Below are 16,666 nucleotides of genomic sequence, written 5' to 3' on the forward strand. Positions count from 1 at the left end.
CAGCCCGTGATATGTAAATGCCAACTAGTAATTACCTAAAACCTCAATTTTCATTCTGTTTCATCTTGCAAAACATTTCATTTTCCCCGAGTGAAAACACTTGGTTCGGGCTCGCGCGACGGCTAGGGGGCACTTTGGCTCCGCGCTGCGGCCGCCTCGGCGTGGCCGGCTCAAGGTTATTCCCCTCTTGCCATTCCAGTGGCTGTGCTCCGAGCGGGCGTGGTGCCCTCCCCCCACTCCCACGAGTCTGGTTTCGGGGAGCCTTGTTCCTCCTTGTCCTTGCAGAGGATCGTATTGAATTTTGGCTGATCGAGCCTTCCTCTGCCTTCCTCTGCCTTCCTCTGCATATTAACTTTCCCCTCTTACCTGCCTGCTAGACCCTCGGCTTCCCTGAGTTGCATTTCACACTCTGAGAGCAGCTTTCTGCCAGACTCCCTTTCTCCCTTGGAGATTTCAAATGCAGCAGTCTCTGTATTCTGTTTATTGCTTCCTCTTCTTCTTCCCTTTTTTTCTTTTCATTTTGGCGGCTAGGGGCAGCTCTCCTTGACTGCAGCTCTCCTGCCACACTTAGAAGGATGATTCTGACATTTCTTTTGCATACTCAGAGGTTTTCTCTTATTCTGCGTTAGGATCTGACACCTTTTGGATGTACTCATGCAGCATCTTGGAATGTGGCTTGGGGATGCCGCTGCTTCAGGCGGTTGCCCTCCCCAGCCTGTTCCCCACCTAGAAAGAGGGCAGGTAGAAGTGAGAGACCACGGTGAGCCTGGCTGGGACTGTCAGCCGCAGATAAGAAAGAGTTCTGGGGCTTCCCTGGTGGCGCAGTGGTTGAGAATCTGCCTGCCAATGCAGGGGACATGGGTTCGAGCCCTGGTCTGGGAAGATCCCACATGCCGCGGAGCAACTAGGCCCGTGAGCCACAACTACTGAGCCTGCGCGTCTGGAGCCTGTGCTCCACAACAGGAGAGGCCGCGATAGTGAGAGGCCCGCGCACCGCGATGAAGAGTGGCCCCCGCTTGCCACAACTAGAGAAAGCCCTCGCACAGAAACGAAGACCCAACACAGCCAAAAATAAATAATAAATAAATGATAAATAAGTTAAAAAAAGATTTGTTTCTTTTAAAAAAAAAAAAAAAAAAAAAAAGAAAGAGTTCTGGATGCAGAAAACCAGAATTATGTTGTCCTAGGACCCTGGATCCGAGAGTACTTTGCCTGGAGTCTCAAGGAACACGGCCTCTTTAGTGAGATATATAGCTTCATAATTAGCCCGTTGCATTTTTTCACGAGTGCTAGCATCAGCGTTCTACGATGTGTTTCTCTGATTAACAGCTGCTTTGCAACTATTTCCTTGTGCCACCGATGACCATATTTGTCAGGGAACTCCTGACAGAGTACTGATTTCTTACTAAAACGCAGCATTTCTGTTTGAAGAGGGTTCTCTCGTTCTAGGCACTGCCCGGCTTTTATAGTCAGTCCTTGTTAAACCTCAAGTTGGCTTTGGTCTAACGCTTGTTAACAGGATTCTGGGTATCTATCTACTTCAGAGTACGAGCGTAGGAACCTTTCACGGGCAATTTAATCTTCTCAGACGCGCACGTGTGGCGCTGCAGTGTTGGAATGGGGTTTTGGGCCCGCATGTTGGTCATTTTCTTTTGCCCTCTAGTTGTGATCTGTCTGGGTTAAAAAGGACTTGGCTTTGGTTGTTAGTGTCATTAATTTTTGAATATTTTTAATATTTTAAAATGGCTAACGAATGCTCACATTTTTAGGAGATAGATGTGTACGTAGCACTCAGGAGCGCCGGAACTGGTGACATTCCAAATATGTGTCACTGGAGACGGTGCATCAGGCTTACGTGTCAGGTGCAAAGTGCCAAGGCTCCCTCCAACCTCAGGTTCGTTATTAGGCAAGCTCGGTTCTCCTGTCCCCCTTGTGCAGAAAATACAGTGTGCCTTCTGGAGATTACAGTGTGCAGGTCTTTTGTAGGAGAGTGGAAAACACCTAGGAAGCATCTCTTCAGCGAGGACTGTCAGGAACCTCGCTTCTTCTCACCAGGGATTACTTACCCTACACAACGCATTTAACAGCACATATAGTTCATCGTAGATAGCCCCTGAGTATCCTGTATTCCATTGATTTATACAGTTACAAATCCTGGTCTCTCAAAACACAGATCTCTCTCAATTGGCCAATCATCTTGGATCCAAAGGTGTTTTTCAATCTGAAGTCCCCTCCTTTTTTCTTGGGTTACTGGCAGTCACTCCAGTGTAACCACTGCAAAGGCAAGGATTTACTCCTCTTTGCACCTTGATTTTATCTCTAGCTTTAAGTGATGAACAGTGAAAATTAACAAATTTCCCTAAAATTGCAGAGTTGATGGTGACAGGGTTGTTTTATTTTGCTTTTTGAGGGAGGGAGGCGGAACAGAGGGTCACAGGAATAGGGGTGATGAGAAACTTTGCTTCTGTTTTCTTCTGAGTTCGTCATCTTTATTTTTATGAAACCAGCTACTGGTAATTCACCGTGCACTCATTAAGAACTCCCTTAGTGCAAGAGAAGGGGAAAGGAAGGCCAATTCCATATTTATCACGGACTCAACAGCAAGTGGCTTCAACAACGGCATCAGGTGCTTTGCACCAGAATTTTCCCTGGCTTGCTGCACTCCCACAATGTGTGCAATAAAGTTCCCGCCTCCGTTTTACATCTTCGACATTGAGGCGGAAGATTTGGCCTGAATTTGTGTAATTTAGTTGGGCACAAATATAACCCATGAATAGTCACATTCATCTCCTAATTAGAAAATCAAACGATAATACAGGACAGGCAGCAGGCACCCCGTCATTTCACCCAACAAAAGCGTGTTGTGTGTATCGGACCTCTGCAGAGGGAAGAGTCAGTTGAATCGCTTCATGAAGTTAATGAAAAGTGTCCAACAATAGTCGAGTGAAAGATGCAAACGGAGGGCACTGTCAGTTATCTGGAGTGTTCAGATCGTTGCAGTATGGGGAAAGGTTTTGGGAAATCTTCTACCGTCTATGTGCGAATCATAGGGCTTGTAAAATTCTACACTGGATGGGCCCTTTTCCGCCCTATTGAAGTGGCAGGTCCTTACAAGGAGAGAGGAGAAGAGTAAAGAGTAGCTGAAGAAATAATCAGCGGAAGGAGAGGGGTTTTCATATCTGGGTATCTTTCTTATAAAGCACATTATGTTGAGGCTGTTAGTTTGGATGCTTCATATTTTTGCATCTGGCATAGTGATATCGGTGCTGTTAATATGTGATTTGCCTGTCGCCTGCTTTTTCAGGCGAAGATCAAGAGGAACGTAAACAAGCCCCAAATATACTTTATGTAGGTGTTCGGCAGTATTATTTTATATGGCTTGAAATTAGTGAATGGAAACTTTAAAAGAAATTGTTCATATTTTTGCAAGTTTGAAGTGTGCCGGGACTTTGTCAAATTCCCGTTAAAATAAATACGTCAATTTCACCTCCCTTCCAAATTCATTTATCTTGCTTTTTTAAAAGGTGTTTTCTACTTTACCTGATGTTTAAATTGGATTCACTCGTTTATGCTGTTCTTTGCTCTATCCCCCACGTTTTTCTTAAATGAATTACTAATGACAGAGCACTCCATCATTCCCTCTCTACAGCCACTTTAAGGAAAGCATGGTGATCTAAACCTTTTAACCTATTAAAGATGATTTTTCCCAACTGAATCAGACCCACCACAGGTGTAATAACTAATCATTTAAACTACACCTGCTATTATGTATTTTTAAGCCATTATGCGTGTTGGATAGATGATAATTCATGTTTATTGCATTGTCCGATGGATCCGTTTTGCCTACACTAGGCTGATTAATGTATTTAAAGAAATAAGAGATGCAATTTTTAAAAAAAATTGATGGAATGCGCCAAGCACTGCATTGAGTGCACCATTAAACCCATCAGAACTTTGCTCTCTGACCAGAAATGCATATACCAAGGACTGTATTAAAAAAGCAAGGTGAAACCTGTGCATTTTAGTGGCGGGATTCTGTTATCTTTCTCTGTCATGGAAAATTTTGGAAGGAGGAAGGAAAGGTTTACGCTTCTACCGGTGAATGTCAGGAGCTGTGCTGTCAGCATCTCTGGCTTAAGACCTGCTTGTCCACAGTTCCTCTGACACCTGGGACACGTACCAGGGCGTGTGGAGCCTGCCGCACGATGCAAATGCCGTCATTGTCTTGTGCATCGGAGGTGTATTTTTTCTCCAGGTGAAGAACGATTAACCCCGAGGCATCTGAGCTGTGCAGATTGGCCTTGACCCCGTGGGGCCTGGGTGGTGTAACTGTGGCTAGGCCTCTCCTCCTCTTGTTTTTCTCCTTCGCCACTTCCCCTCCGCTCTTATCCCCTTTCCGTTTTCTTTCGCCTTCCTTTCTGTTCCATCTCCTCTGCGCGTCCATCTGCCTTCTTCTTCTCCTCCTCCTCTCCCGTTCCCTCCTTCGCCCCACTCCCTTTCCTTTTTCTCTCTTCTTTCTTTCCCAGTTCCCATCTCTTCGTTAGAACACATCTGTTTTGTTGATGTTTGTCAGATTTTTCTTGATTTCGGTGCAACCCGAGGAGATCTGGTCGAGGGGCTCGGGGGTGCGTATATAGTTTTGGGGTTCTAAAATCTTGAACATCGATTTTTCTCTAGTCCAGAACTGGTTGGTTGTCACTGCAGTTCATGATGGTGGGTAATACACTCACAGTGTTGGACAGATTCTAACCAGTCTCAAGGAGCACTCGTGTGTCTTATCACTGACAGGCCCAAATCTGCCAGTCTGGGTACCTGAGTCCGTCCTTGAGGGAGAGGGTCTGAGGCAAGCCTCCCATGGAGGGATCCCAGGGAAAGTATATAAGGGAATTGCCCCGAAGTTTTTTTTTCTTTCTGCTTTATCCTGTCTTTTGTTACCAGAGAGGTCTGTCTGGTCTCAAGATGAAATTCATATAAAATATGAAGAGGAGATTTGTGACTTGTGTTCCGTTTATAGTCACGGTACTTTCTGTTTGAATCTCTGTTCAACTGCTGCCCTTAGTTTGAGGGATCTTAGGAAACTTCCTTATATTTGGTCCCTTAGAAATTTTTTCTTTCAACAACTTATGAGTGAGCTGCAGGGCCTGTTGACTTTACCTGTACCTTGAGACTACATCATTCTTTTGGTTTTGATGAGATAAATAATGCCAGTCATTTACAACGGCCCCTTTCCTATCGGGGGCAGATTGGCATTTCCCACCCGTTGGACTTAGTGTCCAGGGTGGAGAGCAGACAGGCGGCGTGCAAGCACACGCTTCGTGTGTGCTGAGTGGTGTGAAGGTTAATACCATCAACAGTTTTCCTTCCATCCCCTACGTGGCTCATTCGTAGGTAGGAAGATTTCATTAAATAATAGCATTACCAGAGGTAGGCAGATAATCTGTCGGTCTGCCAGCTTGTAGCCATGAAACCCCAAACTTTGTCCTTTGAGGGCTCTTCAGAATTCAGCTCCATTGCATAAGAGGGACCAGTGTGAGTGGCTCTGTGTGTTGTGTCTTACAGAAGCCTTCCCAGCCAGGGTACGCTCAGCGCTTTGCCAGTCTCTGTCTCTACAGCATGGTCTCTTCCTTTCAGACGCTAGCAGCGTAGCTGGGGAAGCAGCCTGGACATAAGAAGACAACGCAACTGTGTCTTCAGTTACATGGTGCATACTGTAAGCACTGAAGAATTTAAGAGAGTGGGGAGACCAGAGATGGCTTGCTTATTTAGGGAAGGCTTCGAGGAGTGACCACAGCCTGCGGAAGGGCTGTGCTGCTGCCGCCGTGTGTGTGATGTTTACACAGGTAGAGGCAGGAAAGGGAGGCCTTCGAGAAAAAGGGCACGGTGTGGGCACAGGTGTAGTGACGTGCGTAAGCATGGTCAGGGGAGGGCTGCCTGCGGAGGAGTGTGAAGAATCAGCTCGAACAGGGAGAACGGGAAAAGATTACTGCGGCTCTTAACAGCTAGGCCGAGGGGACTAGATTTGATAGAACCAGTTACAGGAAGCCGATGAAGGTAGGGAACCAACATAGTCTTTTATTTAAGCAGATTTTAAATGTGAGAAATAAGTGGTTAATTTGACCACAGTATTGTGCTTATTTCTATGGACCTGGGATAAACTTGTAGGATTTTTAATCTTGAAATGCAGACTACTGACGTTTACTTTTCTTCTCTGTTTTATCTCCCCTACCAGATTGCCACGGCAGTGAAGTTTCTACAGAATTCTCGGGTCCGCCATAGCCCACTTGCAACCAGGAGAGCATTCCTTAAGAAGAAAGGTACAGGTTCCCCGTGGCCTTGCACAGTGGCCTGCACAGAGGGGCTGGGGGCAGGGCGGATGGAAGCCACAGTATTGATGAATGATCTCCTATAGCTGTCCCACTGTTGAACGGGTGGGGGTGAGGGGAGCCCCCCGGTGGGGATGCAGCTTCTTTCCTTACAGTAGAGCAGAGGTGATAGGATTCAAATAATTGTGAGCACCAGACATAGGCCAACAACTTAGCCCAGGACAGCCCGGCACAGGCAGCGTCCAGCAGCAGAAGGGGCCCATGGATAAGCCTGGGGAGGACTCCTGCTTTCTGGTCTGTTCTTCTGATAGTGAATGACTGACTGGCTTTAGGTTAGGAGTCAGCTGCTTCAGTAAAGAATGAGGAAGAAAGAAATGAAGGACGAGGGAGATGAGATGACTACACAAGGTCAGGTTAAGGTCAAGCTTGGGGTCAGTCTGATGTACGGATTGAAGTGGTAAATTACTGGTTTTATGGTATTTCTGTAAGCAGGGATTAAATGGATCTTGACAAATTCAATATTGTCCGAAGCAGACAGAATCTATTTTGGTTTTATTGAAATTTAGGACATGTTTCTTTTTTTGCGAAATATAAAAAAAACCCCAAATCAAACAAAGAAAGAAATCTGACTTTTCATTCTTTGAACGTTTAATTTTCTGGAAAGCTAGGAAGTTGTTTAAAGGCCCTTAAACACCATGAGGGAGGGAAGTGAGTTTTCTCCACCCCTACTGAACAAAACTCTTTTTCCTTAAGGAACTAGAATGTCGGCCTCCAAATTCTGGGTTTTGAGCTTTAAGTCATTAGTGGCTGGAATAGAAGACAGTGTGGTTTGGTGGTATTTCTTAGGTCTGCTCCACGGTATCCCACTGAAGTGATGCCGCAGAACCCGGTCCCAGGGCTGCGCTGGCAGGGTTTGGGCAGAATCAGCCCAAGCATTTCATTCACAGGCAGCTGTTTAGAGGCAGCCTCAAGGCCGGTCCCTGTGACTGAGCTGATGATGAGGGGCGCTGGGCCCTTCGTGGCGGCGTGTTGCTTGCCCCCATCAGTAGGAGATTATTAAAATTTGGAGTGCGTTGGCCGGCCCCCTCCACTCTGCAGCCATCATGCCGTAAAAGAGTTTTTCCTTGAAATATGTGTACCTATGGGGAGTAATTAATCATAAAAGCTTAGGGATTTCAGCTCTCTCATCAAAGCATTGAAGCTGGGGAAAGCTGAGCCTAAAAGCTGTGCTGATTACCCCGGGTAACCTGAGACAAAATCTATGGTTGCCGAGAGATCCTTCGCCCCAGTATATTGTGCAATATTATAACTGCCTGATCTTCTCTTCCACTGACAATGACCAGTTATTCCTCATTTTCTCTCAAACGCAGCTGGGTTAGAATTTCATTTGCAGAAGGTATTTAGAGCAATTTAGAGACAAATGTCTCTGGTGTTTGCTCGGCACTTCCCCACTGCAGGCTTTGCTGAGCAGTTTGAGTATCAGGAGCTCCATCTAATCTGTTTAATTTTAATAAATCCCTGACTGGGAGAGGGAGAGAAAAAAAGAAAGAGAGAGAAACTCTGGGCCAAATAATACTTCTTTTGACTTAGTTGGCTAATAATTACTGTAGAAACTGTTCTGTACAGTTATTATTTGTTGCTCCTTAAAAAAAAAAAAAACAAAAAAACAGCAATCAATTAATTAATTCAACTAAGAGTGTTTACGCTGCACTGAGAACGGAACAGACAAGATCCCTGCCCTCTCAGAGCTTCAGTTCTACCAGGGGAAGGCAGACGCAGCCAGTGCTGTGTGGGAATGGGTTGCACTTCTCAGTGGGGTGATTAGAAGGTGTCCCTCGGGGAGGGTGACATGGGAGCGAAGACCTGAAGGAGATGGGTATCTGTTGGTACAGAGCGGGCAGAATTCCTTCCCGACCCTTAATGTGGTCTAGAGTTTTTAGAATTTTAGGCAGCAGGAAACTGGAGAGACATCCTACCTTTCTTCTTCTAAAGAGAGTTTACCCCACACTCAAACCTGGAGTCACTGGACTTAATCACCGATGTCTCCATTATCCTCTAAAACGCTGCTTCAGTCAGTAATCATCTGCTTCCGAGTTGCATCCCAATAGGGTAAGTTCTAGCAGGACCTTTCCTGGGCAGAGAATTCCAAGGTTTGATCGGCATCTGGGGAAGAAGAGCCCTCTGTGGATTTAAACTTCACTTTTCACACTTCCGGCAGTTCCTGGGGTCAGGCATACACCATCCCGGAGCTTGGCACCATTGCTGATGGGTTGAGGGAGGAGGGGCCGTTGTGAAGGAGCACGTCTGCCCCGTCCCTGACAGCAGTTGGGAAGGAAAGGGAGTTGGCTCACTGGTCTTTGGGGGTATGGAGCGTGTCTTGAGGGGAGGGACCAAGGTCCTGGCATCCTCCGGTCCCGTCTCCCCACAGGACCCGTTGCAGTGGTGGGTTGGAGCGCTGCCTTCGGGTGAGCTCACAGCTACTGTAGTCTCGGCTTTTCCTAGCAAATGTCACTTCGGGGAATTGCGTTGGAGCACTGTCTTGAATTATAATCTCGACTTTCTTTCTTTCTTTCTTTTTTTTTAATAAACATCTCTTTCCTGAAAAGGCAAATCCAATTTTGTTTTTCTTTTAATATTATTTAATATTTAATATAGAAATTGAGGCCCCTGTAGTGCATGTCAGTTCAGTGGAAAAGGAGGGTTACTTTAGGCGCATCAGCTGAGTTTGTTTTATTGTGAAGCCGCAGCCCCGAGCAGGGGCCTCGTCCCCTCTGTTACTGACAGGTTAAATGTGAGCCCTCTGAGTTTGGGGCTGGGGAGGCCAGGGGCAGTGGATGGGATAGGGATGGAAGAGCATTGGTTTGCAAGGGTCTTTTGTGTTCGTGTTTTTTTGTTTTTGTTTCTTCGAGATCTCTTTTGGATGCTTTAAAGTCTGAACATGGAGTCATTAATGAGAAACATGACGTTATTAGAATCATTTATCATTTTCTTTGAAGCTTCTACTGCCAGTTTGTGTAATTTACAACATTTCTTTCTTTTATCGGGAATTTTTTGGATGCAAGAGCAAAGCAGCTGTTCACCTTCAGAGTATTAGAATAAGTGTTTTTGTTTTCCTTCCAGCCGCTTGATTCTGCAGATGACATCAACTGCAGAGTCAACCACACATGAAGATAATTGGCCTGTGTGTGGGGTGTAAGCCCTCATAGAACTGGTCTATATATAGAAGCAGTTCTTGCCAGGCAGGGATCACATCTGGGGCTTTAAGCAGGCTGCGATCCAGGAGGTTGGAGTAACTTAAAAACAGCAGTAGGGTCAGTCCTGAAAGCTAGAGGCTTGGACATTGTTGTCAGTAGGCTTATGTTGACTTGACACCCTGTCCGACCACAAAATGCAGGAGGCAGTCTGCTTGCAGACACGTTTGGCAGGCTGGGTATAAGGTGGGTAGAAATGATGCCTGTTCGTGTCGGGTAAAGAGGTAGATGAGGTGGGGAGAAGACAGAGCCGTCTGTTAGCCCCCTGTAATACATCTGTTGCCAGACAGGATTCTAGAAAAAAGCTGAGCATCATCTGCTTTTTTGTGTAATTCTGCATGGTAGGGCCTGGGTGGTGCTGGCTCACCCTTTGGCTTATTGTGTCCTTCTCAATGTATAAGTAAAGGGCTGTATTCTCCCTCATCTAGTAAGTAGTCCGGGGTGGAGGGAGGGTGAAGGAAAACAAAACAAATAAAACACACCACCATGCTTTCTTATTCTAAAAGGTGAAACAAGATCTTATCTTTCTTCTGTTCCTGGAAGCGGAACCCCCGTAGCAAAACTGCCTCCTTGCTGGAAATGAGCTTGAGGAAGAAACCTGATGGTCTTCACCTTGGTAGTGGGGTAGAGGTGAAGGGCTTCTGTCACTGGAGTATTTTAAGGGGGAGTGAATTCTTACACAGATTTCAATTTAACTCTCTTTTATTACTTTTCTTTTTTATCATTTACGTCCATTTCATGAGGTAGTTTGCATGTCCTTGAATGGAATCTCGTTACCATGAAAGCTTTTTTAGCATTGATTTCATAACAGTCTTAATTTAATAGCTCCATCATTACTGAGTAGCTCTGGGAGTGGGGCCTTGGCTTTCCAGGTCACTGACCTTTTAATTACAAACCTTGTTCTGATGGCCAGGTTATCGACTGGACAGCTCCCAGCTTGTGCCCCCAGGATGAAAACGAAAATAACTGTGTTTCCTCCCCCATCTCCAGGAAAAAAAATTGTAACCTCGTGTGTTTCTAAAATTAATTTTCTCCTTCAGCTTTGCTTTATAATTAATTCTTTAATGTGTCTTAGTAAAGCCAGAGTATTTTTATAACGCTGTTTTTTCTAGAGCTTGGGTCCAGCGGATAGCGGGGAGGGGGCGGGGGAGGGGGACGAAGAGCTTGCCAGCCACCACCCCATGCTTGATCGGGCCGTTTCCTCGTCCTCGGAAACTCCTGCGGCTGAGCTGGAAAGAACAGTGTTGGCTCTGTGAGGGGCTGTGGGGCCCTTCTGATTCTTTGTTAAAGAGATGTGGATTGTGGCATCAAGATGTGGATTCACTCCTGTATTTGCGGGAGTAATTGAGCCTTGTGTATCATGGACATTTTAAAGAGACGTTCCCGTTCTGAGAAGAGAACAGGGTTGGATGAGTTTTCTTACTGTGTCTTAGCTCTCTGCTAGTTTTGGGTGACTGGAGGGAACTGGGACCCTCCACGCGGGGTTTCTGCTCAGTTAGGAGCTTGGGTCGATCTAGGTTCTCTCTCACTGATGATGAAGAGGGAGAGAAAAAGGGAAGGACTGTGGCCTGTAAGTAGGATGACCATCGGTTCTGGTTTACCCAGGACTGTTCTGGTTTTAACACTGGAATTCCTACGTCCTGGGCAGCCCCTCAGGTCATACAAGCCTTACTCAGGAGTGAGCGCTACCGAGAGAGACAAAGCAGGTGTTTTTGGAAGCCGGGGGAAGAAGTCCACTAGCAGTTGGTCTCTGCGAGTTCAGCCTGCTGTCGAGTGGCATCTTCCTCAAACGTTGCCCGCTCGCACTCGCCCGGCCCGGCCGTGCCCTGACGTGGGTCCAGTGCAGAGGGTCTCTGACGGGGGGGCCGTGCCCTGACGTGGGTCCAGTGCAGAGGGTCTCTGACGGGGGGGCCGTGCCCTGACGTGGGTCCAGTGCAGAGGGTCTCTGGCGGGGGGGGGCCGTGCCCTGACGTGGGTCCAGTGCAGAGGGTCTCTGGCGGGGGGGCCGTGCCCTGACGTAGGTCCAGTGCAGAGGGTCTCTGGCGGGGGGGGGGGCCGTGCCCTGACGTGGGTCCAGTGCAGAGGGTCTCTGGCGGGGGGGCCGTGCCCTGACGTGGGTCCAGTGCAGAGGGTCTCTGGCGGGGGGGCCGTGCCCTGACGTGGGTCCAGTGCAGAGGGTCTCTGGCGGGGGGGCCGTGCCCTGACGTGGGTCCAGTGCAGAGGGTCTCTGGCGGGGGGGCCGTGCCCTGACGTGGGTCCAGTGCAGAGGGTCTCTGGTGGGGGGGCCGTGCCCTGACGTGGGTCCAGTGCAGAGGGTCTCTGGCGGGGGGGCCGTGCCCTGCAGGCGAGGGAGGGCTGCCGGAGCCGGCGCAGACAGGGCTGTGTGTGGCAGCCGCACGCGTTCCCGAGGATGATTGAGCATCTCCATCCATCTGTTGTGAACGGAAGTCTTCCTTCCCTGCCAGTCTTGCATCTGCATATCCGTCACCTGCTGTTCTGGACCAGCCTATTCATCACACTGACTGGTGTTCCCCCCATCAATTTTCCTGCTCCCCTTGTTATCCAAACTTGTCTTAACTCCACAGATTTTTCTCAGCATCCAGGATGAGAGCTAGAGCAGCCAGACTAGCTGAACATCGTGGCTTCCCCATTCGGAGGGGGAGCTGGTAGCACTTGCCTCCTGCCAGACGGCTGAGTCAAGTGGGTTTCTACACTTCACCCTGCGATGAGGGGACAGTGGCACTGAGGAGATTGGAGGGGGAACCAGCTCTTTTAGATTTACTGAGTTGTTTTGAGATTTTCTCTGAAAATGAAGAATGACTCTTCCTTGCTTAACTTTTGTGCCTGGAACAATATTACAAAGAAAAGCAAAGCGACACCGTCATGTACAGTAGTATCATTTTTGAAGGTTTTTTTTTTTTTTGAAAAAGTAAGATATGTACATGGTTTCAAAAATTCAAACAGTGAAGAAGAAGTCTTCCTGTCATCTCTCGCTCCTGTCTCCCCCACCATCCTCTGTCTCAGAGGCTGCTGCTATGAACAGTTTTTGTGTATCATTCCAAAGATCTATCCATATAAAAGCACGTTAATATTTATTAACATAAACACCTTTCAAATACAGTGGTAGCATATTTCACACTTTAGCTTATGCTTGCCATTGTATCTTGGCACTCATTCCACATTAATACATACAGATTTGCTTCATTCTTATCAGTGGCTGTGTAGTATTCCATTGTATTCCTGTATCATAATTAATGTTTGAGTCAGTCCCAAGTTAGTGGACATTCAGGTTGATTCCTGACTTTTGTTGTTTCAAACAATGCCTCAGTGAATATTCTTGCATATACGTTTTCTTAAAATTTCAGGAGATCATGTCCCCCCCCCCAAGAAAATAAAACTGTTTTCTAATATAAACATGACTATAGGTAGACAGAAATTAATAAGAGAAAAAAAAAACAGTGTAACAAATTATTATTAACACTTAGCACAGATTTGGATTCTGCGGGGACATTCTGGTCACTGGTTACATGAAAAATGCTTTCTTTCTAGAAGAATCCTTTTTTAATCCCATTTTTTGAAGGGATATGGGCTCATAAATTTAATTTTTGATTCAAAATAAACATTCAAAGAAATGGAAAGCTTCAGAAACTTGAAAGTTAGTACCTGTTTTCAAATGAAGTACAGTTCATCAGTATCCATGGGGGATTGGTTCCAGGACCTCCAGGGATATCAAAATCCAAGGATACTCACGTCTCTCATATAAAATGACATAGTATTTGCATATACCCTACACACATCCTTCCATATACTTTAAATCATCTCTAATTTTACTTATAATACCCAATACAATGTAAATGATGTAGTTGCCTGTGCTCGGCAAATTCAAGTTCTGTTTTTTGGAACTTTCTGGAATTTTTTTCTCGAATACTTTTGATCCATGGTTGGTTGAATCTGTGGATGTGAAACTGGGTATGGAGGGCTGACTGTCATCCCTGAGTATCCAAGCAGGGATTGGTTCCAGGACCTGCCAGGGATACCAGAATCCATGGAAGCTCAAGTCCTGTAGTCTGCCCTCTGTATCCAGGTTCAGCATCCGTGGATTCAGCCCTCCTCAGGTTGTGTAGTACTCTAGTATGTATTGACAAAAATACGCATGTAAGTAGACTTGCGCAGTTCAAACCCGTGTTGCTCAAGGGTCCACTGTATGGCTTAGTTTTCTTTTGTCGTAGTTGGATGTGTGTGGGTCCTGGGCCATAGGTTAGGTGGTCAGCCTTTATTCAGTGCCTGGCGTGTGCAGAGTACTCTTTATTACATTAGGCCTTCATGAAAGGAAAATGAGGTACTTGTTTTACAGACGAGAAGCTCCTTGGGAGGTGGGAATGGATGCTGAGTGCTTATCAACCCTCTCCATGTCTGTCCATGAAACATAGCAGTACCTCAGAAGTCAGCAAAATCTGATGAGGGAGCCATGGAGTATAAAGGTCGGTAGGCCTGTGAGCTCCTCAAGGTGGGTGACCACGTCTCACCCTCCTGGTGTCCTCAGCAGTGACACAGCAGCCTGGGTCAGGGGCTCATGAATGAGGGGTTAAGTGACTGGGTGACGAGAGTTAGAAGACACTTACTGGGGAAAGTTTCAAAAGGACGTCAGTTTTCCCTAAGTCTACAGTTTGTTTATTTGTTCAATCCTACATACCTGTAAAATGGTTTCAGAATTGCTATCCCATAGGCCTTTGCCCAATACTCTAGTGTTTATATAAACAGTGTTTATATGCAGTTCTTTTGTCTTTAGTCTTATTGAATCCAGCGAAAACACTCTTTTTTCAAAGTTACTTAGGTCAGCAGAGCTCAGTTTTGACCTAGACATTGAGGGAGGCAGTGGGTATAGATGGTCAGAGAGGAGCGGGAAGGGCATCGTTAGCGACGGGAGGCTCACACAGAGACATGTGTGCAGTTAGCTGGATTGGCCCATGGGGTCCTCGAAAAAGAAGAGGACCGAGGTTGGTGAGATGGGCAGTGAGCGAGGAGCCAGTGTTAGAACTCAATATTATAAATAACAGTTGAGAACACTTTCTGAACCGGTTGAAACTCTGTGAAACTCTATTTGAGGACATTACTCTGGGCTCTGTATTTAAACTGAATTGGCCTGCCGATAATAAGACCAGCTACAAGGAAGGTCCTGCCAAGTCCTTTGTTAGGTGTGGAGGGTAGCAGTAGAAATGGAAATAGAAATGACAACATATTTATGTAGAGAACTTCGTGGTTTACAAAACACATATATTAGTTAATTTCTTCTTCACTGTAATCTCCGTGATTATAGGCAGGTTAATAGATATTTGTTGAATGAATGAATACATGATTTAAATCTCCCATTTTACAGATGAGGAAACTGAGGCACAGAAAGGTTAAGTAGTGCAAATTAATGGCAGAAATAGAACTAGGACCAAGTCTTCTGACTAGAGTTCTTTGAACTATACAATCTGCTTTCTGGAAAGTAAGGACAGAACCACAGACATGGTAGAAAAAAGGAGTAAGCCACGCTCAATAGTAGATGGGATGTGTGAGGTGAAGGAGATGGGACTGAAGGTGACCCTCAGGGTTGTTATATTGTGTTAAGAGGCTTTATTGATGTGTAACTGACATACAATAAACTATACATATTTGATTTGTACAATTAAAAAAACTTGACCTATGTATATGTACCTGTGAAACCATTTCTGTAATCAAGAAAAGGAACACACTGGGACTTCCCAGGCGGTCCAGTGGTTAAGACTCCGTGCTTCCACTGCAGGGGGTGCGGGTTCGATCCCTGGTCAGCGACCTAAGATCTTGCATGCCACGTGGTGTGGAAAAAAAAAAAAAAAAAGAACATACTCATCACCCCCCAGATGTTTCCTCATGCTCCTTTGTTTTCTTCTTCCCCCTGCCCCCCAATAACCCTGGTTCCCAGGCAAACACTGATCTGCTTTCTTTCACTGTAGATTAGCTTGCATTTTCTAGAATTTTATATAAATGGACTTGTGTGGTGTGTATCCCTTTTTTGGTCTGGCTTTTTTTTACTCAGCATGATTATTTTGAGATTCATCCATGTTATTACATGTGTTAGTGGTTCATTCCTTTTTCTTGCTGAATAGTATCCCCTTGTTTGGGTATCCTACAATTTGTCCATTCACCTGTTGATGGACATTTGAGTTGTTTCCAGTTTTTAGCTATCAAAAGTTAAACCTGCTATTAACATTTCTGTATAAATCTTTGTAGGGACATATAATTCCTTTTCTCTTGGGCCAGTACTGAGGGGTAGACTGTCTGGATCATATGGTAGCTATATGTTTAACTCTTTAAGAAACTTCCAAACTGTTTTCAAAAGTGGTTATTCCGTCTTATGGTCTCACCAGTGGTGGATGAGTATACCTAGCGTTTTGAGCCTGGAGAAGAGGAAGCTGCACGTGTTATACTTGTCATTTGTTTTCAATATTAATACCACATGGCTTTGGAAGCATTCTTTTGGAGTGACTAAATAATAGGTCAGGTTTGAAATACTTCAGCTTGGGATGTAATAGGGCATAGACTGCCTGGGTTCAAATCCCAGCTGCACCACTTTCTCACTGTGTGGCCCTGGGTAAAATATTTAACCTCACTGTGCGGTGGTTTCTTTATCTGTAAAGTGGGGTTAATGATAGTATTTACTGTAAAAGTTTATTGTGGGAATTAGATGAAAATAATGTGAAAAGTGCTTAGCAGAGTGCCGGGCACTAAAATAAGGGCTTAATTACCATTGACAGTGATCAACAGTGTATGTCCTCTTAGAAGGTATATTCTTAATAGGCCATAATCATTTTGCTGTAATGTTATGTTAAAAAGGTAAACTTGTTGGTATCATAAAAATTCATGCAACAGGAGCCTCTAGGAATTCTGAGCAGAGAGGAATTTAATGTAAGAAGTTAGGCATTTACTCCCTTATGAAAGGGCCAGAGGAGTGGACACAAGGCCAGGCCCCCAGGAATGACCTGCAGAACCCTGAAGGACTAACTTGCTGGGAAAGCTGCTCCCTCTGCTCAGCCGGGAAGGTAGGGAATTAGGAGGCCACCGCTGGAA

General features: G+C 45.7%; 1 protein-coding gene across 3 annotated transcripts in view; it reads left to right on the plus strand.

Annotated features, from left to right (window-relative positions):
- PEX14 (peroxisomal biogenesis factor 14) overlaps positions 1 to 16,666 on the plus strand; it is a 141,144-nt gene that overhangs the window by 45,755 nt on the left and 78,723 nt on the right. For all 3 annotated transcript variants that reach the window (XM_059912738.1, XM_059912754.1, XM_059912746.1), the window contains one exon: positions 6,230 to 6,314. In XM_059912738.1, coding sequence (XP_059768721.1) covers positions 6,230 to 6,314 — 85 coding nt within the window. The remainder of the gene's footprint in view (positions 1 to 6,229; positions 6,315 to 16,666) is intronic.

The sequence above is a fragment of the Balaenoptera ricei genome, chromosome 1 (assembly GCF_028023285.1).
Source record: "Balaenoptera ricei isolate mBalRic1 chromosome 1, mBalRic1.hap2, whole genome shotgun sequence".
NCBI classification, from domain to species: Eukaryota; Metazoa; Chordata; class Mammalia; order Artiodactyla; family Balaenopteridae; genus Balaenoptera; species Balaenoptera ricei.